The 27,077-nt window shown below is 37.4% G+C and overlaps 1 protein-coding gene across 5 annotated transcripts in view; it reads right to left on the bottom strand.

Moving 5' to 3' along the window:
- The window catches only part of VPS54 (VPS54 subunit of GARP complex), a 134,739-nt gene that overhangs the window by 32,371 nt on the left and 75,291 nt on the right, over positions 1-27,077 (bottom strand). For all 5 annotated transcript variants that reach the window (XR_008995830.1, XM_057497147.1, XM_036890430.2 and 2 more), the window contains 2 exons: positions 5,145-5,482; positions 16-145 (listed from right to left, as the gene is read on the bottom strand). Coding sequence is in view for 4 of the 5 variants with exons in the window: in XM_057497147.1 (XP_057353130.1) it covers positions 16-145; positions 5,145-5,482 (468 nt within the window). In the remaining variant the exon portion in view is untranslated. The remainder of the gene's footprint in view (positions 1-15; positions 146-5,144; positions 5,483-27,077) is intronic.

Below are 27,077 nucleotides of genomic sequence, written 5' to 3'. Positions count from 1 at the left end.
ATTGAAGTAACTAACCTTTGCTCTTGACGTGAGAAATTTGACAGCTCGATCATGGCATATATCTGAGGCACTGAACAGTAGCTCTTGGATATTATTTGCCAGCTTTCCTAGCTCTAAATCAGTTAATTTCATGTCTTCATTGATTCTAAGAATAATACAGGAGATTAAATCAGGGGAAGTTGTGAGTACATTGTCTCCATAGGTGCCATATCAATAAAAAATAAAGGGTTATTAAATTCATAGTTGAGGAAAAATGCTCTGATGTATCAAACACTGTGGTAAAGTACCACTTAAACAAGTTCAGATAATGCAACTATATTTTACCCTAACCTTATATAAGAATACTTTTTTTCCCTCTGTTCTAGTATTTTTAATACTTAGGTCAGACTGAAAATTTTACAAAAATTACAGGAAAAAAAAACCTAGTTAGGTACAGTGATAGCTGTGGCAGACTGTGCACGAGCATCTAGTATGACACAGTGGAAGGAGGGAGAAGGAAGAATTGTTAATTCATGACAAACAGGCCCTCTTTTTACTTATAATTATGAATGCTAATATTTAGTTCAAATGAGCTAAGCATTTCCTGAGCATTTACTGTGCTTAAGTGCTAGGCTTTGGAGGGGGTACAAAAAGTCACTGTCTTCAAGGAACTTATGATCAAACAGGAATATTATAAGGTATAATGCATTTTTTCCAATTTTTATAAGGAAATGTAAGACTTTCTGATTTTATGCATTTTCCCCCCGGAGCATAAAAACCATGATTACATGTCAAGAATTCAGGTTAACGTTACCATGAATCCAGTTAAGTGGTTTAAAACCATTTTTCTCTTTTTCAGTTGAATTTTTCAAAGATATTTACAAAGAGGCTCTGATATATTAACTTGAGGCAAACCACTACCCCAACTTGATTAAGGTATTATAGTTATTACCTGCTATCCTTCCAAATTATAGTATCACTAAATTTATTTACCAATGTTTCAATATAATACAGGAATTAAAGTTCTTAAAGTACTCTCAGAAACAGTATCTTGTTTGGTTCTCACACTCCAAAGCAAGTAGAGAAACATCTACTTTACAGATGAGAACACTGAATCTTAGAAAGTTTAAGTGATGTACCCAAGGTCACGAGGTTAAAAAAGTGGGACTAGAACCCAGAATTAATCAAATTCTATTTCTAATCTGCTGAACTGCCTATACTCCAACATTTACTTCTTTATAAATAGTAGAGTGCAATTTCAATACTAGTTCCCTCAAAACTGTTTACATTTCAAAGTTCAAATTTACTACTGAAATACAATTATATTTTCTGAAAGATTTCTAAAATTTACCTTCATGTAACACAATGATTAAGAGTATGAAACTCTTGGCAATAAGCTACCAATTGACACAGGTATAAACAGAAAATAGCAAATAAAAACAACCCTAATCTTTAAAACAGCAGAATGACAATACAAAACGCTGAGAAGCTTTGTGTTTTTCTTAAATCACATCTTTAATTACTTATTTTGTTTTTTAAAAAGATTTTTAACTTTTCAAGTCTATTAATTCGATCTCTTTTGTGTTAATAGGAAAAAAAGACAGTTACAAACATGATCCAGCAATTCTATTTCTGGATATATATATATACAAAAGAATTGAAAGTAAGACCTCAAAGAGTTATATGCACACTCAAATTTACAGTAGCAATATTCTCAATAGCCAAGAAACAGAAGCAATTCAAGAGCCCATTGATTTAAAAAATGCTGCATACAATGAAATATTATTTAGCCTTAAAAAGGAAGAAAATTCTGCCACATCCTACAATAAGGATAAATCTTGAAGACATTATGCTAAGTGAAATACACAGTCACAGAAGGACAAATACTTGATGATTCCACTTATATGAAAAACTGAAGAGTAGCTGAATTAATGAGACAGAAAGTACAAGGGAGGTTGCCAGGTGACGGATGGAGGAGGAAATGGGGAGTTGTTGCTTAATAGTTACAGACTATGTTTCAGTTTTGCAAGATGAAAATGTTCTGGAAATTGGTTGCACAACATGAATATACTTACCACTGACTGGATTGTGCACTTAGAAATGGTTAGATAGTGAATTTTATTGTATGTTTTTACCACAATTTAAAATAAAATTGTTTTTAAAAACCCATAAAACTTTCTAATCCCTTCCATTATTTTTCCTTCCCCATTTCCTGCCTGGGAAATTATTTAGTCTTTTGTACCCCTATATGCATCACAATAAACTTACAAAACTATAGATTATTTTGACCACAAGAAAATAAGGACAATCCACCATTAATAAAGACAAAATGCTAGACATCATTTTTGCATGTGCTGGATCCATGACACAATTACATAATTACTAAAATACTTGAAAAAGAAATAGAGCCCTTGAAAGAAAGAGCTAATTAGGGTCACACGTATTCAATTAATATATTGCCATTGGTCTGGATAGTTCCCAGACCAATTTTTGTGCCTATGAGACAGAAGGAACCACCTATAGAACCTATGTTATCTTGCTGTGGGAGCACGTCATTGGGGAAAGCCAGAGAAGCTGAGGGGAGAGATTAAAAACTATAAGAGTACGTCTGATTTCAAGGAACCTCAAATGATATGGCAGACAGACTGCTAGCTATCTTTCAGTATCTTTTCTCTCTTCTGCCACAATAATAGCTTTAGCTGGCAAATAACCAACCAGCTAAAGTAAAGACTCTATTTCTCGAGCCTCCCTTACAGCTAGATGACTCACGTGATAATATTCTTCCACCCAAGATGTGGGCGGAAGTAATGAGTACCAACTGGACTGTGCTCTTGAAAAGAAAGGATAAAATATAAACAAATCTATCTGAAGGCAACAGAGAACTAACAAATCTAAAATGTATGTAGATTTGCCTATGTTGACAGATAGTAGCTGTACTAGCGGGGGTGAGGACTTAATAATATGGGTAACTGCTGAACCACTGCGTTGTGTACTTTAAACTAATATAAGACAATATATCAACAAATAATATGTATATAGATTTGCAACAAATTAAGAGTAGTCGAGGTAATCTTGGAAGAATAATAAAAGATAGGAGGAACTACCCTACCAGATATTAAAAGTAACTTAAAAGCCATTAATAACTAAGACAATTTTACTTACTGGTACTGGTGCAATGACAGACAAATGAACAAAAAGGAGTCTAGAAACAGACTCTTACATAAGAATATTTGATTTAAGGCAAGTGGGGCACTATAAAGCAGTGGGTAAAACAGTCTTTTCAATAAATGGTGAAATCTGAAAGACAGCCACATGGGGAAAAAAGAAAACAAATTCATACTATACATAAAAATCAAATTCCAGATGGATTACAGATCTAAATGTGAAAGGGATAGCAACAAATTTTCTAGAAGATAACTTAAGAGAATATTATCAAGGCCTTAGTGTAGGGAAAGATTTCTCAACTAGGACAGCCATAAAGGAAAAACATGAATTCACCAAACAGCCCAATAAGAATGTGCAAAGTCAAACCATAGGGTGGGAGAAGATATTTGCAATATGGACAACTGACAAAGGAATCATGCTGAAAACAAACAAAAATCTCACAAATCAGTAAGAATAAAAGACAAACCTATAATAAAGTGTGCAAAGGACTTGAGCAGGCACTTCACAGAAGAGGATATCCAAACAGCCAATGAATATGTGAAGAGTACTCTCTTATCAATCATCAGGGAAATAAACATTAAGAGAACTATAGCAGCAAATGCCACAGAAAGGCCAGTATGTGAAAGACTGACAACACCAAGAGTGAATGAAAATGTGTCATGGCAGGAACTCTTCCACCCTGCTGAAGGGATGTAAATAATTACAACCACTTTGGGAAATTGTTTGGCATTAGCTAAATTGACCATTCATTTACTTATTCATTCCTACATAAATATTCAACAGAAATGCTTATAACATGAACCAAAGACATCTACAAGAATGTTCACGAAAACCAAAGTGTAAGTAACCCAATCTTCATCCAACAGTAGAATGAATACATTGTGGTATAGTCAGTAAGTGAAATAAAAATAAATAAATAAATAAAATAAACTACAACTACATGCAACAACTTAGAAAAATACCACAAACCTAATGCTGAATAAAAGAAAAAAGAGATAGAAGAACATGATCCCATTTATATGAAGTTTAAAAACCAGAAAAACAACAGTGTTAATAATGGTTTCCTTTGGGAAGGAGTGAAGGCACAGTGGTAAGCGGGGCCTCTGGAAAGCTGGTTATGTTCTATTACTTAACCTAGGTGATGATTATATAAAGTGTTCACTTTGTGATAATTGAGCTCAACACTTACAACTGATGCATTCTCCTATATGTGCATTATACTTCAATTAAAAAGTTAAAACAAAAAGTTAAGGAGGTACCAGCCCTTTGTCCTCTTCTTTTTGCTGCTAGTGATGCAGGTAAGATAATAAAAGCTGGAGCAGCCAACCTCCTTAGCAAAGACTTGGGGATAATGAGATATCATGTCTACAATCAACTGTCAAATGATTCAGAAAAAATATTAACATGAGAGACAAAGAAAGAGAAAGGGGAAAAGAGAAGAGAAAGGGAGGAAGGGAAAGAAAGGGCAATGCAGTAAACTTAACAACTGGAGAATAAGATGAAGGATATATAAGTTTTTTGTATTATTATGACTTTTTTGTAAATTAAAAATTAAAAAAGAAGTTTAAAAAAATAATATGTAAAAAGATAATGTGATCCAATTGGAAATTCATGCCTTTGAAAAACCAAAAATTATAAATCAAACAGAACTTCAATATACAAAATACAAAGGTGATTTAGTAGAAGAAATAGTAGAAATAGCAGTAGAAAAACAAGGGAATACTGACGTGAGTTCTCGGGCAAATTCTGTCACTAAAGACTTTAAATAAGTCATCTAAAACTCTCTGTAATGAGGGCTATTAATTAAATGGTTCCTTTCAAGCATTAAAATTCTGCAATTATTCCAATACTCACCTTCTTACCTTCCACGTATTTTCAAAAAGATGTTTTGTAAAATTTATTTTTGTTAAATTCTAAGACCATGGTTTTTCAATAAATTGAATAATCAATCTTAACTGAAACCGGTATCTTGTTAAGCTGCTAGAAGTCAGCATACTCACATGATATCCACACCTCCGGGAACAGCAGAGGATGTCTGCTCTTTGCTGGATGACGAATCAGTAGTACATTCTGGTTCGGATACTGAATCACTGCTGTAGGGCTCGCTATTTGGAGATATATTTCTTTGAGATGCAGTGTTGACTGCTATAGTTGTTAATTCGCTCTCACTGAATGCATCACTTATAAACATGCCTTCGTGGATTAAGTAAGCCACTTCTGTGTCCAGTGAATTATCTTTTGCAGCATTCTTCTGTTGTGAAATCTCCTCCAACTCTCTAGTCCTTTGGTTTTTGTCAAGAACCGAGAGAACAACACTATGAATGATATTTAATGTTGCCTATAAGAAAACAGGATACATTTTCAAAGGATTTAAAATATCTTGTACCTAAAGTTTCCAAAAGTGAATTCTGTACATATACTTTTGAACATCTTATAAATTAATAAAGGTCATGCATATCAGTATTTCTAACTATCTTGTATTACACAGTAAAGGTGTCTTGTGAAAAAGAAATGCTCAAGAGAAATGGATTCCCTAAAGCTTACAAGTATAGTTTCTGTATTTTAATTGATTTTGTAAATGGAGATCTCCTTAAAATATATTGAATATTTCTCCAACCTCTTAAAAAGGTTACATGAAACATAACTTGCCCACCAGAGAGTCATATTCATTGATGTGCCTGCTTAAAAAAAAGAAATCCATATTCCTTACAATGTCTACTCTTATATCCATCTCTCTCCTCATCTCAGGCCTTTTCTCACTCATTCACCACTCTCCAGACATACCGGTTCTTTATATTCTTCTAAATTTCACTGTTCCCAGTTCAGTGCCTTTGTTGTTTCCTCTGTCTAGAATGCCCTTCACCTTGATTACTGCATACATGTTTCCTTCTCATCACTCAGGTTGGTGCACAGATGTGACCTCCTCAAAGAAGCCTCCTCTGACTCTTCTCCTAGCAACTCTATTCCATTACACAGCTTTTAAAAAATAAGTTATCATTACCTTTTTAATTTTTTAATTATAGATCTCCTTCCACTAGAATATAAGTTCAGTGAGACAATCCTAATGCCTAGAAAATAGTGCTGGGCACACAGGAGGACTTAATAAATATTGAAAGCTAGAGAAGAGTAGAAGATGGCAGAATAAGAGGACACTGTGATTCCTCCCATGAACATACCAAGGAACCAACTACATCAAATATAATTTACTCTGAAAATGACCTGAAGATCACTGAACAGGCCTTCTACAACTGGTAAAAAGAAAAAAAAAGAGAGGATCACGTTGAGAAGGGTAAAGGGGCAGAGCTGTGACTGATCAGGTTTCAAGCCCTTTCAGCATCCTAGCCCACAAGCAAGGAGGGAGAGAGGAACAGAATGGGGAAGAGTAAGTCACTCAGGAGCCTGGCACACCTGGTCCCGAGGAGCTACTCTGGGAAGAGAAGGGCCCATAGCATTGGGCTTTGAAAATTAATGGGGCCAGACACCAGGGAGAGTTGAGCACTGTGGGAAGTTGGGTCTTTGCTTGTGGAAGACTGGCATGCTCTGTCAATCCCACTGACACGCAACACAGAGGCAGGAATTTGAGGGGATATTTTCTAGCTTTAGGAAGTGTGCCAGAGAGGCAGGGGTCTGGTCTCTCCTCTACAGAAGAGAAAAGGCTGGCAGATGCCACTTTTCCAGCCTTTCCTCAGTCCAATGGGCCAGACACTTGGGGGAGCCAGCTCTGAAATTTTCCATTGTCCCTTCTTGCTTAGTGCCAGCATTTTCTTGCAGACTTGCCACACCCAGAGCACCTAGCCCAGCAGTAGTCAGCCACTGTGGACAGCCAGGCATTATTACCCTCTGAGGCATAGCAGTGGATGGTCATTGACTAGCCAGGCAGAGGGCAGCTCTGACAGAAACACAACAACAGCAGTCACAAACTCAGACACAACAGGGAACATCCTAAAATGCCTGGCTCCAGTGAGCAGGGGGGTTTGCACTTCTGGGTACCAAGGATACCTATTACACGAAACCACTACTGACAAGACCAAGAGGCATAGCAGATCTACCTAATACATTAAAACAAGTACAGACAGCTACACAAAATAAGGAGGCAGAGAAATATGTTCTAAGCCAAAGAACAAAACACCAGAACAAGTGCTAAATGAAACAGAGATAAGCAATTTACCTGATAGGAATTCAAAGTAATGATTATAAAGATGTTTACTGAGCTAGGGAAAAGAATAGATTATCTCTGGGAGCACCTTCAACAAAGAGATAGAAAATATAAAAAAGAACTGGTCAGAGCTGAAGAACACAAAAACTGAAATGAAAAATACAACAGAGGGAATGAATAGTAAACCAGAAAATACAGAAAAATGGATCAGTGAGCTGGGAGACAGGTTAGTAGAAGGTAAACAAGGTGAGGAACAGAGGGAAAAAAGGAATTTCTAAAAATGAGAAGATGCTAAGAGAGTTCCAAATGATAACCCCAAGTGAAACAATATTTACATTATATAGGGGTCCCAGAGGCAGGAGAGAGAAAGGGATAGATAGCCTATTAAAAGAAATAATAGCTGAAAACTTATCTTGGGGAAGGAAACAGACATCCACGTCCTGGAAGTGCAGAGAGCCCATTAACAAAATGAACCCAAAGAGGTCCTCACCAAGACACACAGTAATAAAAATGGCAAAGATTAAAGATAAAGAGAGAATCTCAAAAGCAAGAGAAAAGTTACCTACAAAGGAAACCTCATAAGGCTATCAGGAGATTTTTCAACAGAATATGCAGGCCAGAAGGGAGTAGCATGAAATACTCAAAGCACTGAAAGGGAAAAAAAAATCTACAACCAGAATACTCTATCTAGTAAGATTATCATTCAGAATTGGAGAGATTAAAAGTTTTCCAGCTAAACAAAGGTTAACAGAATTCTCATCAACACTAAACCAGCTTTATAGTATATGTTAAAGGGACTTCTTTAGATAGTAATGTTTATAAAATTTAAATTTGTATCATCAGTGGAAACAAACCTGTAGTAAAAGTAGGAGACCAATCACTTACAAAGCAAGTATGATGTTCAAAAGACAAAAGTAGCAGAATCAATTACACACAATATTAGTCAAGAGATACACAAAATAAAAAGATGTAAATTATGACAGCATATACATAAAGTGTGGAGGGGGAATAATTAAAAAAAAGGTATTGCTTTAAAAATGTTTCCAAAATCAAGCAACCATCAACCAAATGTAGACTGTTATATGTATAGGAAGGTATATGTCAATAAGGTACCACACATACCCTATGGTAGGTAACCAAAAACCAAAAGCCTGTAACAGATAGAAAAGAAAGAAAGCAGGAGGAATCCAAATATAACACTAAGGAAAATTATCCAGTCACAGGGAAAAGAGCAAGAGAGGAAGAAAGGAACAGGGAAGAACTACAAAACAACCAGAAAACAATTAACAAAAAGGCACCAAGTACATACCTAAAAATAGTTACTTTAAATGTAGATGGACTAAATATTCCAATCAAAGGCTGAATGGATAAAGAAGACCCATTTATGTGCTGACTGCAAGAGAATCACTGTAGGCTTAAGGACACACATAGACTAAAAGTGAAGGGATGGAGAAAGATATTCCATACAAAAAGAATCAAGAAAAAAAGTAGGAATATCAATACTTATATCAAGCAAAATAGGCTTCAAAACAAAGAATGTAATAAGAGACAAAGAAGGGCATTACATAATGATAAAGGGATCAGTCCAATTAGAGGATATAACAATTGTTAAGTATCTATGCACCCAACATAGGAGTCCCTAAATATATAATGCAAATATTAACAGACCTAAAGGGAGAACTTGACAGTAATATAATAACAGTAGGGGACTTCAACACTCAACTTATACCAATGGTAGATCATCCACATAGAAAATCAATAAGGAAACAGTGGCACTGAACAACATGTTAGATCAGATGGACTTAACAGATATATACAAAATATTCCACTCCAAATCAACACAATGCACATGCTTCTCACATGCACATGAAATGTTTTCTGGGATAGATCACATATTAAGGCACAAAACAAGTCTCAGTATATTAAAGATTGAAATTGTATCAAGCATCTTTTTGGACAACAGTATGAAACTAGAAGTCAATTACAAGAAAAAACTGGAAAAAACACAAACACATGGAGGCTAAACAACTAGCTTCTAAATAATCAATGGATCAAGGAACAGATCAAAGAGGAAATCAAACACTTGGAGATAAATGAAAACAAAAACCCAACAGTTCAAAATATGTGGGATGCAGTTAAAGTGGTTCTATGAGCAAAGTTCATAGGAATGCAGGCCTACTCAAGAAACAAGAACGATTTCAAACAATCTAATCTTACAACTAAAGAAAATAGAAAAAGAAGAACATACAAAGACCAATGTTAGAAGGAAGGACATAATAAAAATAGGAGCAGAAATAAATATAATAGACTAAGAAAATAATTGAAAAACCCAATAAATAACCCAATTTAAAAATGAGCACAGGACCTGAACAGACATTTTTCCAAAGACATACAGATGACATTAAAGATGCTCATGAAACCAAGAACTGGTTCTTCAATGAAACAGGCACATTAAAGATGTTCATGAAACCAAGAACTGGTTCTTCAAGAAGATAAACAGACAAACCGTTACCCAGACTTACCAAGAAAAAGAGAGGACACAATAAACAAATCAGAAATGAAAAAGGAGAACTTACAGCCAACACCACAGAAATTCAAGAACAAAGAATTATATGATAAATATATGCCAATAAATTGGAAACCTAGAAGAAATGGATATATATAATTTTCCAGGACCAACCCAAGAAGAAAATCTGAATTACTAGTCACAGAATTGACATGGCAATCAAAAACTCTCAACAAACAGAAGTCCAGTACCAGATGGCATCATAGGTATATTCTCCAAACATTTAAAGAAGAGCTACTATCCTTCCTAAAGTATTCCAAAACACAGAAGAGGAAGGAATACTTCTAAACTCAGTCTACAAGGCCAGCATTATTCTAATACCAAAATCAGACAAAGACACTACAAAAAAATTATAGATCAATATCGCTGATGAACACATATGCAAAAATTCTCAATAAAATGTTAGCAAACCAAATTAAAAATGCATCAAAAGGATCATTCAACATGCCCAAGTGGGATTTATTCCAGGGATGCAGAAATGGCTCAATATCTGCAAATCAATCAATCTGATATACCACATTAACAAAAGGAAAGATAAAAACCATATGATCATCTCAATAGATGCTGAGAGAACATTTGACAAAACGCAACATCTTGATAAAAAAAATTCCTGATAAAAACTTTCAACAAGGTCGGTACAGAGTGAACATATCTCAACATAATAAAGACAATATATGACAAACCCACAACTAATATACACAATGGTGAAATGCTGGAAGCCTTTCTGCTAAGATTTGGAACAAAACAAAAACACCCACTGTCACCATTTTTATTCAACATAGTACTGGAAGTCCTAGCCACAGCAATCAGACAAGAAAAAGAAATAAAAGGCAGCCAAACTGGTAAGGATGAAGTAACACTGTCACTATTTGCAGATGATCTGATACTATATATAGAAAACACTAATGACTCCATCAAAAAACTGTAAGAACTAAAAATTAAATTCAATAAAGTTTTAAGATATAAAATCAATATACAGAAATATGTTGCATTTCTGTATACTAATATGAACTAGCAGAAAATCAAGAAACCAATTCCATTTATAATTGCATCAAAAAGAATAAAATACCTAGAAATAAATCTTACCATGGAGGTGAAAGGTCTATAATCTGAAAACTATGATACTAATGAAGGGAACTAAAGATACAAATAAATGGAATTCTACCCCACGTTCATGGATAGAAAGAATGAATATTGTCAAAATGGCCATCCTGCCAAAAACAATGTATAGATTCACTGCAATCCTTATCAAAATATTAATGGCATTTATCACTGAACTAGAGCAAATAATCCTAAAATTTGTATAGAATCATAGAAGACTGCAAACAGCTAAAGCAATCTTGAGAAAGAACAAAGCTACAGTGACTAAAACAGTATGGTAATGGCACAAGAACAGATACATAGACCAATCAAACAGAATAAGAGAGCCCAGAAATATATCCAAACCTACATTTTCAATTAAATATATAGCAAAAGAGGCAAGAAGATATAATGGGGAATCGACAGTCTTCTTCAATAAATGGTGTTTGGAAAACAGGACAGCTACATGTAAGAGAAGGCAACTGGATTACTGTCTAACTCCATACAGAAAAGTAAAATTCAAATGGATTAAAGACCTAAATATGTGACATGAAAACATAAAACTCTTAGGAGAAAACATAAGCAAAAATCTCATAAACATAAGCACGAAGAATTTTTTTATTGACATGTCTCCCTGGGCAAGGGAAACAAAATAAAAAATGAACAAGTGGGAGTACAAAAAGCTAAAAAGCTACATACAGTAAATGACAACATCTACAAAAAAAAAAGGCAACCTACAGTATGGGAGAATGTACCCATAAATGATTTATCTAATAAAGGATTAACATCCAAAATATATAAAGAACTCATACAACTCAACACCAATAAAACAAATAACCCAATTTAAAAATGAGCAGAGGACCTGAATAGACATTTTTCCAAAAACATACAGATGACCAACAGGCACATTAAAGATGCTCAACATCACTAACTACCAGGGCAATGCAAACCAAAACCACAATGAGCTCTTACTTCACACCATTCAGAATGGATGTCATCCAAAAGACATGAAATAACAAGTTTTGGCAAGGATATGGAGAAAAGGGAACCCTCTTACACTGTCAGTGGGAATATAAATTGGTTTGTCCACTGTTGGAGGTTCCTCAAAAGATTAAAAATAGAAATACCATAAGATGCAGCGATTCCACTTCTGGGAATTTACTTGAAGAAAACAAAATCACTGATTCAAAAAGATATATGAGTCCACTGGAGAGATAGAGGATTAAAGATGGCAGCGTGAGAGGAGAGACAGAGGCTTCCTCCTAAAACTGAATACAATTAGAAAATTTAATTGGCGCAACTAATCCTGAGAGAGCAACAGGAAAGAGGACAGCGTCAGACTGCACACACCTGGAGAAAAGAGCAGACCTCACCGAACGGGTAACATACCAGAGCTGTGGCTCCGCGGGACCCGAGACCGTCCCCCACCCCAGCTCAACAGCAGGAGGAAGAGAAACGGAGCAGGGAGGGAGTGAAAGGCTTGGGACTGCTGAATACATAACTCCGGAGATCTGCTCTGGGAGCACAAACCTACATTTCATGGTGCTTTCATGAGACTCGTATGACTACCGGGTTAGAAAGTTAATACGGGCAGAGTTCCTGGGGAGACTGGGATTCCGGCTGCTTGTGGAAAGCAGGGATCCATACACAGCTGTTCAGGGACAAAAACATACCTCTGTGACCGGCCCACTGGCTCAGGTAGTGAAGACAGGCACAGCAGCCGGGAGGCAGGGAACAGCCCTTTCCTCCCCCCCGGGCACCAGTACTGCTCCCCTGCAACCCCCAACATTGCTTCAGGGACTGAGAAGCTCCAGAATAGAGCTTCTGGACACTAGAGGGCGCCATATACAAACATGAAACGCCAAAGGAATCTTGTCCAGAGTAAAATCGTTAATACAACTCCTGAGAAAGATTTAAGTGACATGGACCTCATGACTCTTCCTGAAAGGGAGTTCAAAATAAAAATCATCAACATGTTAATGGAGGTACGGAAAGACATCCAAGAACTCAGGAATGAATTCAGGTCAGAAATCCAATCACTAAAGAACACGATGGAGGTTATTAAAGGCAGGTTGAATACAGTGGAGGAGACAATAAATGAAATAGAAACTAGAGAAGAGGAATACAAAGAAGCTGAGGCACAGAGAGAAAAAAGGATCCCTAAAAATGAAAGAATATTGAGAGAACTGTGTGACCAATCTAAGCGGAACAATATTCGCATTATAGGGATACCAGAAGAAGAAGAGAGACAGAAAGGGATAGAAAGTGTCTTTGAGGAGGTAGTTGCTGAAAACTTCCCCAATCTGGGAAAGGAGATAGTCTCTCAGGCCATGGAGATCCACAGATCCCCCAACACAAGGGACCCAAGGAAGACAACACCAAGACACATAGTAATAAAAATGGGAAAGACCAAGGATAAGGACAGACTGTTAAAAGTAGCCAGAGGCAGAAATAAGATCACATACAAAGGAAAGCCCATCAGGCTAACATCAGACTTCTCAGCAGAAACCTTACAGGCCAGATGAGAGTGGCATGATGTATTTAATGCCATGAAGCAGAAGGGCCTGGAACAAGATTACTTTAACCGGCAAAATTATCATTTAAATTTGAAGGAGGGATTAAACAATTTCCAGATAAGCAAAAGCTGAGACAGTTTACCTCCCACAAACCATCTCTGCAGTCTATTTTGAAGGGACTGCTATAGATGGAAGTGTTCCTAGGGTTGGATAGCTGTCACCAGAGGTAGTAAAACCACAGTAGGGAGGGTGGAGCAGCTGATTGTGAGGCAAATGCAAAATTAAATTGACTATCCCCACAGTCAATCAAGGGATAGACAAAAAGTACAGAATTTGGTACCTAAAGATAAAGAATGAAGGAGGAAGAAAAAGGAGGAGAAATAGAAAAGAACCTTTAGATTGTGTTTGTAACAGCATACTAAGTGAGTTAACTTAGATTCTCAGATAGTAAGGAAAGTAACCTGGAACCTTTGGTAACCACGAATCTAAAGCCTGAAATGGCAATAAGTACATACCTATCGATAATCACCCTAAATGTAAATGGACTGAATGCACCAATCAATGAATGGATAAAAAAACAAGACCCATCCATATGCTGCTTACAAGAGACTCACCTCAAACCCAAAGACATGCACAGACTAAAAGTCAAGGGATGGAAAAAGATATTTCATGCAAACAATACAGAGAGAAAAGCAGGTGTTGCAGTACTAGTATCAGACAAAATAGACTTCAAAACAAAGAAAGTAACAAGAGATAAAGAAGGACATTACATAATGATAAAGGGCTCAGTCCAACAAGAGGATATAAGCATTATAAATATATATGCACCCAAGGCAGGAGCACCAGCATATGTGAAACAAATACTAACAGAACTAAAGGAGGAAACAGAATGCAAAGCATTCATTTTAGGAGACTTCAACACACCATTCACTCCAAAGGACAGATCCACCAGACAGAAAATACGTAAGGACACAGAGGCACTGAAAAACACACTAGAACAGATGGACCTAATAGATATCTACAGAACTCTACACCCAAAAGCAACAGGATACACATTCTTCTCAAGTGCACATGGAACATTCTCCAGAACAGACCACATACTAGGCCACCAAAAAGAGCCTCAGTAAATTCAAAAAGATTGAAATTCTACCAACCAACTTTTCAGACCACAAAGGTATAAAACTAGAAATAAATTGTAGAAAGAAAGCAAAAAGGCTCACAAACACATCGAGGCTTAACAATACGCTTCTAAATAGTCAATGGATCAACGACCAAATTAAAACGGACATCCAGCAATATATGGAAATAAATGACAACAACAACACAAAGCCCCCACTTCTGTGGGACGCAGCAAAAGCAGTCTTAAGAGGAAAGTATATAGCAATCCAGGCATATTTAAAGAAGGAAGAACAATCCCAAATGAATAGGCTAAGGTCACAATTATCAAAATTGGAAAAAGAAGAACAAATGAGGCCTAAAGCCAGCAGAAGGAGGGTCATAATAAAGATCAGAGAAGAAATAAACAAAATTGAGAAGAATAAAACAATAGAAAAAAATCAATGAAACCAAGAGCTGGATCTTAGAGAAAATAAACAAAATAGATAAGCCTCTAGCCAGACTTATTCAGAGAAAAAGAGAATCAACACACATCAACAGAATCAGAAACGAGAAAGGAAACATCAAGACGGACCCCACAGAAATACAAAGAATTATTGGAGAATACTATGAAAACCTATATGCTAACAAGCTGGAAAACCTAGAAGAAATGAACAACTTCCTAGAAAAATACAACCTTCCAAGACTGACCAAGGAAGAAACACAAAATCTGAACAAACCAATTACCAGCAAAGAAACTGAAGTGGTAATCAAAAAACTACCCAAGAAAAAAAACCCCGGGCCAGATGGATTTACTTCAGAATTTTATCAGACATACAGAGAAGATATAATACCCATTCTCCTTAAAGTTTTCCAAAAAATAGAACAGGAGGGAATACTCCCAAACCCATTCTATGAAGCCAACATCACCCTAATACCAAAACCAGGCAAAGACCCCACCAAAAAAGAAAATTACAGACCAATATCCCTGATGAACGTAGATGCAAAAATACTCAATAAAATATTAGCAAACCGAATTCAAAAATAGATCAAAAGGATCATAAACCACGACCAAGTGGGATTCATCCCAGGGATGCAAGGATGGTACAACATTTGAAAATGCATCAACATCCACCACATCAACAAAAAGAAAGATAAAAACCACATGATCATCTCCATAGATGCTGAAAAAGTATTCGACAAAATTCAACATCCATTCATGATAAAAACTCTCAGCAAGAGGTGGAGCCAAGATGGCTTTGTGAGTAGAGCAGAGGAAATCTCCTCCCAAAACCACATATATCTATGAAAACATAACAAAGACAACTCTTCCTAGAATAAAGACCAGAGGACACAGGACAACATCCCAGACCACATCCACACCTGCAAGAACCCAGTGCCTCAAAAAGGGGGTAAGATACAAACCCCTGCCCAGCGGGACCCGAGCGCCCCTCCCCCAAGCACACGGCGGGAGAAGAGTAGGCAGAGTGGGAGGCAGAGGGAGCCCAGGACTGCTGAACACCCAGCCCCAGCCATCCGGACCAGAGCGCACAGTGCATGCGTGGGGTCCTGGATACTAGGGAAACAGGGCAGCAGGACCGGTGAGTGGGAACAGGAGGCCTGGCACTGGAGGACATAAGAAAAGCGAGCAGCCATTTTGTTGTTGTTGTTGTTGTTGTTGTTTTGTTTTGGCGAGCGCTTTTTGGAAGTCTTAAAGTGATAGGGACCCCAATACTAGGGAACCAGGGCAGCAAGACCGGTGAGCAGATGCCTGAGGCTGGTGCCGGAAAATAAAGAAAAATGAGCAGCCATTTTTTATTTTTTATTTTATTTTATTTTTTTAATTATTTTTTTTGTGTGTGTGTGTGGTCGTTGTTTTGTTTTGGCAGGTGCTTTTTGGAAGTCTTAAATGGGCAGGGTGGGGCACTTAATCCAGAGGTAGGGAATCCGGGGATCTCTGGGCACCCTAATCCCCTGGGCTGCAGGGAGCACGGAGGCCCCTTATGGAGATAAATAGCCTCCTGGCAGCATGACTCCACCACTTTGGAGCAGCAGCCTGAGCCAGGCCACGCCCACAGCAAAAGCGGAGATAAACTCCACAGCAGCTGGGCAGGAAGCAGAAGCCCTGTCTGTGCACAGCTACCCAGCACAAGCCACTAGAGGTCGCTGTTCTCCCAGGAGAGGAGGGACACAAACCAACAAGAAGGAAAGTTCTTTCAGCCGTCACTCATCCCAGCTCTGCAAACTATTTCTACCAGCATGAAAAGGCAAAATTACAGACAGATAAAGATCACAGGGACAACACCAGAGAAGGAGACAGACCTAACCAGTCTTCCTGACAAAGAATTCAAAATAAAAATCATAAACATGCTGACAGAGATGCAGAGAAATACGCAAGAGATATGGTATGAAGTCCGGAGGGAGATCACAGATGCCAGAAAGGAGATGGCAGAAATGAAACAAACTCTGGAAGGGTTTATAAGCAGAATGGATAGGATGCAAGAGGCCATTGATGGAATTGAAACTAGAGAACAGGAATGCATAGAAGCTGACATAGAGAGAGATAAAAAGATCTACAGGAATGAAACAATATTAAGAGAACTGTGTGACCAATACAAAAGGAACAATATCCGTATTATAGGGGTACCAGAAGAAGAAGAGAGAGGAAAATGGATGGAAAGTATCTTGGAAGAAATAATTGCTGAAAACTTCCCCAAACTGCGGGAGGAAATAATCGAACAGACCACGGAAATACACAGAACCCCCAACAGAAAGGATCCAAGGAGGACAACACCAAGACACATAATAATTAAAATGGCAGAGATCAAGGACAAGGATAAAGAGTTTTAAAGGCAGCTAGAGAGAAAAAGGTCACCTATAAAGGAAAACCCATCAGGCTAACATCAGACTTCTCGACAGAAACCCTACAGGCCAGAAGAGAATGGCATGATATATTTAATGCAATGAAACAGAAGGGCCTTGAACCAAGGATACTGTACCCAGCATGACTATCATTCAAATATGACGGTGGGATTAAACAATTCCCAGACAAACAAAAGCTGAGGGAATTTGCTTCCCACAAACCACCTCTACAGGACATCTTACAGGGACTGCTCTAGATGGGAGCACTCCTAGAAAGAGCACAGAACAAAACACCCAACATATGAAGAATGGAGGAGGAGGAATAAGAAGGGAGAGAAGAAAAGAATCTCCAGACAGTGTATATAACAGCTCAATAAGCGAGCTAAGTTAGGCAGTAAGATACTAAAGAGGCTAACCTTGAACCTTTGGTAACCACGAATTTAAAGCCTGCAATGGCAATAAGTACATATCTTTCAATAGTCACCCTAAATGTAAATGGACTGAATGCACCAATCAAAAGACACAGAGTAATAGAATGGATAAAAAAGCAAGACACATCTATATGCTGCTTACAAGAAACTCACCTCAAACCCAAAGACATGTACAGACTAAAAGTCAAGGGATGGAAAAACATATTTAAAGCAAACAACAGCAAGAAGAAAGCAGGGGTTGCAGTACTAATATCAGACAAAATTGACTTCAAAACAAAGAAAGTATCAAGAGATAAAGAAGGACACTACATAATGATAAAGGGCTCAGTCCAACAAGAGGATATAACCATTCTAAATATATATGCACCCAACACAGGAGCACCAGCATATGCATATGTGAAACAAATACTAACAGAACTAAAGGGGGAAATAGACTGCAATGCATTCATTCTAGGAGACTTCAACACACCACTCACCCCAAAGGATAGAGCCACCGGGCAGAAAATAAGTAAGGACACGGAAGCACTGAACAACACAGTAGACCAGATGGACCTAATAGACATCTATAGAACTCTACATCCAAAAGCAATAGGATATACATTCTTCTCAAGTGCACATGGAACATTCTCCAGAATAGACCACATACTAGCCCACAAAAAGAGCCTCAGCAAAATCCAAAATATTGAAATCCTACCAACCAACTTTTCAGACCACAAAGGTATAAAACTAGAAATAAATTCCACAAAGAAAACAAAAAGGCTCACAAACACATGGAGGCTTAACAACATGCTCCTAAATAATCAATGGATCAATGAACAAATTAAAATAGAGATCAAGGAACATATGGAAACAAATGACAACAATAACACAAAGCCCCAACTTCTGTGGGACGCAGCAAAAGCAGTCTTAAGAGGAAAGTATATAGCGATCCAGGCACACTTGAAGAAGCAAGAACAATCCCAAATAAATAGTCTAACATCACAATTATCAAAACTGGAAAAAGAAGAACAAATGAGGCCTCAAGTCAGCAGAAGGAGGGACATAATAAAGATCAGAGAAGAAATAAACAAAATTGAGAAGAATAAAACAATAGCAAAAATCAATGAAACCAAGAGCTGGTTCTTTGAGAAAATAAACAAAATAGATAAGCCTCTAGCCAAACTTATTAAGAGAAAAAGAGAATCAACACACATCAACAGAATCACAAATGAGAACGGAAAAATCCACAGACAGACTCCACAGAAAAACAAAGAATTATTAAAGACTACTATGAAAATCTATATGCCAACAAGCTGAAAAACCTTGAAGAAATGGACAACTTCCTAGAAAAATACCACCTTCCAAGACTGACCAAGGAAGAAACACAAAAGTTAAACAAACCAATTACGAGCAAAGAAATTGAAATGGTAATCAAAAAACTACCCAAGAACAAAATACCCGGGCCGGATGGATTTACCTCAGAATTTTATCAGACACACAGAGAAGATATAATACCCATTCTCCTTAAAGTTTTCCAAAAAATAGAAGAGGAGGGAATACTCCCAAACTCATTCTACGTAGCCAACATCACCCTAATACCAAAACCAGGCAAAGACCCCGCCAAAAAAGAAAATTACAGACCAATATCCCTGAAGAATGTAGATGCAAAAATACTTAATAAAATATTAGCAAACTGAATACAAAAGTATATCAAAAGGATCATACACCATGAACAAGTGGGATTCACCCCAGGAATGCAAGGATGGTACAACATTCGAAAATCCATCAACATCATCCACCACATCAACAAAAAGAAACACAAAAACCACATGATCATCTCCATAGATGCTGAAAAAGCATTTGACAAAATTCAACATCCATTCATGATAAAAACTCTCAACAAAATTGGAATAGAGGGTAAGTACCTCAAGATAATAAAGGCCATATATTATAAACCCACAGCCAACATTACACTAAACAGTGAGAAGCTGAAGGCTTTTCCTCTGAGATCGGGAAGTAGACAGGGATGCCCACTCTCCCCACTGCTATTTAACATAGTACTGGAGGTGCTAGCCAAGGCAGACAAAACAAAGAAACACAAGGAATCCAGATTGGTAAAGAAGAAGTTAAACTGTCACTATTTGCAGATGACATGATATTGTACATAAAAAACCTTAAAGACTCCACCCCAAAACTACTAGAACTGATATCGGAATACAGCAAAGTTGCAGGATACAAAATCAACACACAGAAATCTGTAGCTTTCCTATACACTAACAACGAACCAACAGAAAGAGAAATCAGGAAAATAATTCCATTCACAATTGCATCAAAAAGAATAAAATACCTAGGAATAAATCTAACCAAAGAAGTGAATGACCTATACTCTGTAAACTACAAGTCACTCTTAAGAGAAATTAAAGGGGACACTAACAGATGGAAACTCATCCCATGCTCGTGGCTAGGAAGAATTAATATCGTCAAAATGGCCATCCTGCCCAAAGCAATATACAGATTTGATGCAATCCCTATGAAACTACCAGCAACATTCTTCAATGAACTGGAACAAATAATTCAAAAATTCATATGGAAACACCAAAGACCCCGAATAGCCAAAGCAATCCTGAGAAAGAAGAATAAAGTAGGGGGATCTCACTCCCCAACTTCAAGATCTACTATAAAGCCATAGTAATCAAGACAATTTGGTACTGGCACAAGAACAGAGCCACAGACCAGTGGAACAGACTTGAGAGACTCCAGACATTAACCCAAACATATATGGTCAATTAATATTTGATAAAGGAGCCATGGACATACAATGGGGAAATGACAGTGTCTTCAACAGATGGTGCTGGCAAAACTGGACAGCTACATGTAGGAGAATGAAACTGGACCATTGTCTAACCCCATATACAAAAGTAAATTCAAAATGGATCAAAGACCTGAATGTAAGCCATGAAACCATTAAACTTGTGGAAAAAAACATAGGCAAAAACCTCTTAGACATAAACATGAGCGACCTCTTCTTGAACATATCTCCCCAGGCAAGGAAAACAACAGCAAAAATGAACAAGTGGGACTATATTAAGCTGAAAAGCTTCTGTACAGAAAAACACACCATCAATAGAACAAAAAGGAACCCTACAGTAAGTGAGAATATATTTGAAAATGAGAGATCCGATAAAGGCTTGATGTCCAGAATATATAAAGAGCTCACACACCTCAACAAACAAAAAACAAATAACCCAATTAAAAAATGGGCAGAGGAACTGAACAGACAGTTCTCCAAAAAAGAAATACAGATGGCCAACAGACACATGAAAAGATGCTCCACATCGCTAATTATCAGAGAAATGCAAATTAAAACTACAATGAGGTATCACCTCACACCAGTAAGGATGACTGCCATCCAAAAGACAAACAACAACAAATGTTGGCAAGGCTGTGGAGAAAGGGGAACCCTCCTACACTGCTGGTGGGAATGTAAACTAGTTCAACCATTGTGGAAAGCAGTACTGAGGTTCATCAAAATGCTCAAAACAGACATACCATTTGACTCAGGAATTCCACTCCTAGGAATTTACCCTAAGGACGCAGCAATCAAGTTTGAGAAAGATCAGTGCACCCCTATGTTTATTGCAGCACTATTTACAATAGCCAAGAATTGGAAACAACCTAAATGTCCATCGGTAGATGAATGGATAAAGAAGATGTGGTACATATACACAATGGAATACTACTCAGCCATAAGAAGAGGGCAAATCCTACCATTTGCAGCAACTTGGATGGAGCTGGAGGGTATTATGCTCAGTGAAATAAGCCAAGCGGAGAAAGAGAAATACCAAATGATTTCACTCATCTGTGGAGTATAAGAACAAAGGAAAAACTGAAGGAACAAAACAGCAGTGGAATCACAGAACCCAAGAATGGACTAACAGGTACCAAAGGGAAAGGGACTGGGGAGGATGGGTGGGTAGGGAGGGATAAGGGGGTGGAGGAAGAAGGGGGTATTAAGATCAGCATACATGGGGGGGTGGGAGAAAGGGGAGGGCTGTACAACACAGAGAAGACAAGTAGTGATTCTACAACATTTAGCTATGCTGATGGACAGTGACTGTTAAGGGGTTTTTAGCGGGGACCTGGTATAGGGGAGAGCCTAGTAAACATAATATTCTTCATGTAAGTGTAGATTAAAGATAACAAAATAAAAAAAGAAAGAAAAGGGGGATTACTCCATGATAGGATAAAACTAACTGTAAATCAACAATTAATGCATGCTTTAAATATCCTTAACTTTGATCACTTAAAGGGTGTCAGATGATCAGCTATGGAGGCACACTTTTCTGATAATATTCTTTTCTCTTAAAAAAAAAAAAAACAGTTCCTGTGTGGTGACCTCCAATGAGTTCTACACAATGATATAAAGGGCAGATCAAAGTGTGAGCAAAGGGTCTGTTTGTATTTATACAGAGGATCAAAGTCTAATTTGGCTACCCAGAAAATGAACTAAGATACGATATGAAGAATAACTTCCAACATCAGCACTCTCTGGAAGAGTCATACCAGAAGATGATCATCAAAAAACCTCAACAAAGATCTAGGTGATGCTACAGTTGTAGCTGCATTCATCCCACTGGTTCCTGGACTTGCCATTGGAATGAAGAAGGAGATATCTAAGCTGGCCTGTGCATACAGTAAAAAAACAAATTTGACTGGATCTATACTGTCGGAACTCAACCAAGAATTAGGAGAAGTGCAAGTTGCAACACTCCAAAATCTTGCGACTATAGACTATCTACTGTTAAAAGAACATATGGGATGTGAACAATTACCAGGAATGGGCTGTTTTAATTTGTCTTATTTCTCTAAGACTGTTCAAGTACAGCTGGACAATATCCATCGTATCAAAGACAAATTTGCACAAATGCCTAGGATGCCTAACTGGTTTTCTTGGCCTCACTGGAGATGGCTGGTAATTATAGATCTGCTTTGGTTATGTAACTGTATTCCTGTTATGTTAATGTGTGTATGCAATTAATTAGTAGTTTAAAACCTATACATGCTTAAATTACTCTACAAGAAGATATGTCAAAGAAATAATCAATCTCCCCATGTTTTCTTCCGTCTGCTACCTCTATAGCTTTTCTTCTCCTTCCTAATTACAACCCTTAAATAGAATTTGTGCCTCATATCGAATTTACCGAGTATCATAATTCCTCCAAGTGCTAAAGATACCTCAAGACAAATGCTGGGCATAGAAGCCACAGGGCATAAATCTGCATAGAAGTAAAAAGCTAACCTTTTCAAACAATATGGCTTCTCTCTCACTTACCAACCTTACATCTCCCTGTATGGCCCCAGAAGATGACTGGTTAGCCAGAGACGGGTAAGATTCCTCAAGGGAGGAACAACCTAAGACAGGCACAGTCGCAGGGGGGCTATCAGGTGAGAAATTGGGGATAAACAGAGGTGAGGCTTAGAACCTCTCCCCCCGTTTTGAGAGAAATCTTCTGCATCCGTGGACGTTTTGTTGCCCTTGTCTAGCTTGGATTAACACATAGTCTACAGGCACACACCTGATCATCTACATTTGCTCTCTTACAACACTAAACTAAGTTTTCTACCTTTATTTTACATCTACGTACCACTTCAGTATTTTATTAAAAAAAAATAATAATAATAATAATAATAATAAAGGGAGAAATGTGGGATCCACATATAAATCAAGTATAAAAATCAAACGAATATTCATATTTGACCTAATTGTTTATGGTTCATAATGCATGATCAAAACCGAAAGTTTCTGTGATGACTGCCCTTGCACTGTTCACCATCTAAGAACTTATCCACTATGTAAGCATCTGTTCACCATGTAAGAACTTGTTCATTATACTTTAGAAGATTGGAGACTGTTGAGAATTTGGCTTGGGGTTGATTAATGATTGTGCATTGAGTCCCCTATACAGAATTTTATTGTTGTTAACAACCATTTGATCAATAAATATAAGATATGCCCTCTCAAAAAAAAAAAAAAACTCTTAGCAAAATGGGTATAGAAGGCAAGTACCTCAACATAATAAAAGCCATATATGATAAACCCACAGCCAACATCATACTTAACAGCGAGAGGCTAAAAGCTTTTCCTCTGAGACTGGGAACAAGACAGGGATGCCCACTCTCCCCACTGTTATTTAACATAGTCCTGGAGGTCCTAGCCACGGTAATTAGACAAAGAAATACAAGGACTCCAGATTGGTAAAGAAGAAGTTAAACTGTCACTATTTGCAGATGACATGATATTGTACATAAAAAACCCTAAGGACTCCACTCCAAAACTACTAGAACTGATATCGGAATACAGCAAAGTTGCAGGATACAAAATTAACACACAGAAATCTGTGGCTTTCCTATACACTAACAATGAACCAATAGAAAGAGAAATCAGGAAAACAATTCCATTTACAATTGCATCAAAAAGAATAAAATACCTAGGAATAAACTTAACCTATACCCTGAAAACTAAAGAAGTGAAAGACCTATACCCTGAAAACTGTAAGACACTCTTAAGAGAAATTAAAGAGGACACTAACAAGTGGAAATTCATCCCATGCTCTTGGCTAGGAAGAATTAATATCATCAAAATGGCCATCCTGCCCAAAGCAATATACAGATTTGATGCAATCCCTATCAAATTACCAACAACATCCTTCAACAAACTGGAACAAATTGTTCAAAAATTCATATGGAAACACCGAAGACCCCGAATAGCCAAAGAAATCCTGAGAAAGAATAAAGTGGGGGGGATCTCACTCCCCAACTTCAAGCTCTACTACAAAGCCACAGTAATCAAGACAATTTGGTACTGGCACAAGAACAGACCCATAGACCAGTGGAACAGACTAGAGAGTCCAGATATAAACCCAACCATATATGGCCAATTCATATATGATAAAGGAGCCATGGATATACAGTGGGGAAATGACAGCCTCTTCAACAGCTGGTCTTGGCAAAACTGGACAGCTACATGTAAGAGAATGAAACGGGATTATTGTCTAACCCCGTACACAAAAGTAAATTCAAAATGGATCAAAGACCTGAATGTAAGTCATGAAACCATAAAACTCTTAGAAAAAAACAGGCAAAAATCTCTTGGACATAAACATTAGCGACTTCTTCATGAACATATCTCCCCAGACAAGGAAAACAAAAGCAAAAATGAACAAGTGGGACTATATCAAGCTGAAAAGTACAGCAAAGGACACCATCAATAGAACAAAAAGGAACCCTACAGTATGGGAGAATATATTCGTAAATGACAGATCCGATAAAGGCTTGACATCCAAAATATATAAAGAGCTCATGCTCCTCAACAAACAAAAAGCAAATAATCCAATTAAAAAATGGGCAGAGGAGCTGAACAGACAGTTCTCCAAAGAAGAAATTCAGATGGCCAACAGACACATGAAAAGATGCTCCACATCGATAGTCATCAGAGAAATGCAAATTAAAACCACAATGAGATATCACCTCACACCAGTAAGGATGGCTACCATGCAAAAGACAAACGACAACAACTGTTGGCAAGGTTGTGGAGAAAGGGGAACCCTCCTACACTGCTGGTGGGAATGTAAATTAGTTCATCCATTCTGGAAAGCAATATGGAGGTTCTTCAAAATGCTCAAAATAGACTTACCATTTGACCCAGGAATTCCACTTCTAGGAATTTACTCTAAGGATGCAGCACTCCAGTTTGAAAAAGACAGATGCACCCCTATGTTTATCGCAGCACTATTTACAATAGCCAAGAAATGGAAGCAACCTAAGTGTCCATCAGTAGATGAATGGATAAAGAAGATGTCATACATATACACAATGGAATATTATTCAGCCATAAGAAGAAAACAAATCCTACCATTTGCAACAACATGGATGGAGCTAGAGGGTATTATGTTCAGTGAAATAAGCCAAGCAGAGAAAGACAAGTACCAAATGATTTCACTCATCTGTGGAGTATAAGAACAAAAGAAAAACTGAAGGAACAAAACAGCAGCAGAATCACAGAACCCAAGAATGGACTAACAGTTACCAAAGGGAAAGAGACTGGGGAGAATGGGAGGGTAGGGAAGGATATGGGCAGGGAAGAAGTAAGGGGGTATTATGATTAGCATGTATAATGTGGGGGGTGGGGGAAAGGGGAGGGCTGTGCAACACAGAGAAGACAATTGGTGATTCTAAAACATTTTACTATGCTGATGGACAGTGACTGTAATGGGGTTTGTGGGGGGGACTTGGGGTAGGGGAGAGCGTAGTAAACATAATGTTCTTCATATAATTGTAGATTAATGATAACAAAATAAAAAAATTTAAAAAAGAAGATATATGGGCTCCTATGTTTACTGCCACAGTATTTTCAAAAGTCAAGATAAGGAAGCAACTTAAGTGTCCATCGATAGATGAATGGATAAAGAAGATGTGGTACATCTGCACAATTGAGTATTACTCAGCCATTAAAAAGAAAGAAATCCTGCCATTTGTGACATGGATGGATGTACAAGGTATTATGCTCAGTGAAGTAAGCCAGGCAGAGAAAGACAAATACCATAAGATTTCACTTATTTGTGGAATCTGAAAAAACAAGCAAACAAAACAGAAATAGACACTAGACACAGAGAAGAGACTGGTGGTTTCCATGGGGGAAGGGGGTAAAGGTAGGTGAAATAGGTGAAAGGGCTAAAGAGGTACAAAATCCCATTTATGGTATAAATTAGCCATAGGGATTAAAATACAGTATAGAAAATACAGTCAATAATAACAAAATGAAAAAAACAGTAGTAGACTCATAGACACTGAGAAGTGACTGGCTTCTACCATGAAAGAGGGGTTGGGATGGATGCACTGGGTGGGTGAGGGAGATAAAGGAGCACAAAAATCTCAACCATAATACAAACTGGTCACAGGGACGGTAGTGCAGCATGGAGAATATAGCCAATGATTCTGTAACATCGTTCTATTTTGACAGGCAGTAACAACACTTGTAAGCATTTAATAATGTAAATTAACTATTAAATCACTATGTTGTATATCTGAGACCAATATAATATTGTATATCTACTATATATCAATTAAAAAAATTAAAAGCTTGATGGATTAAGAGTAAATGTATATTAATTAATATCTCTATGGACTATTAATAAGGGGCTACTTGCCTACTCAACACTGATTGTTGCATCCTCATAATTTGTTGCCCC

The sequence above is a fragment of the Manis pentadactyla genome, chromosome 2 (assembly GCF_030020395.1).
Source record: "Manis pentadactyla isolate mManPen7 chromosome 2, mManPen7.hap1, whole genome shotgun sequence".
NCBI lineage: Eukaryota > Metazoa > Chordata > Mammalia > Pholidota > Manidae > Manis > Manis pentadactyla.
The sequence above is the reverse complement of the archived record's forward strand: the minus strand, read 5'-3'. Positions and strand labels throughout refer to the sequence as shown.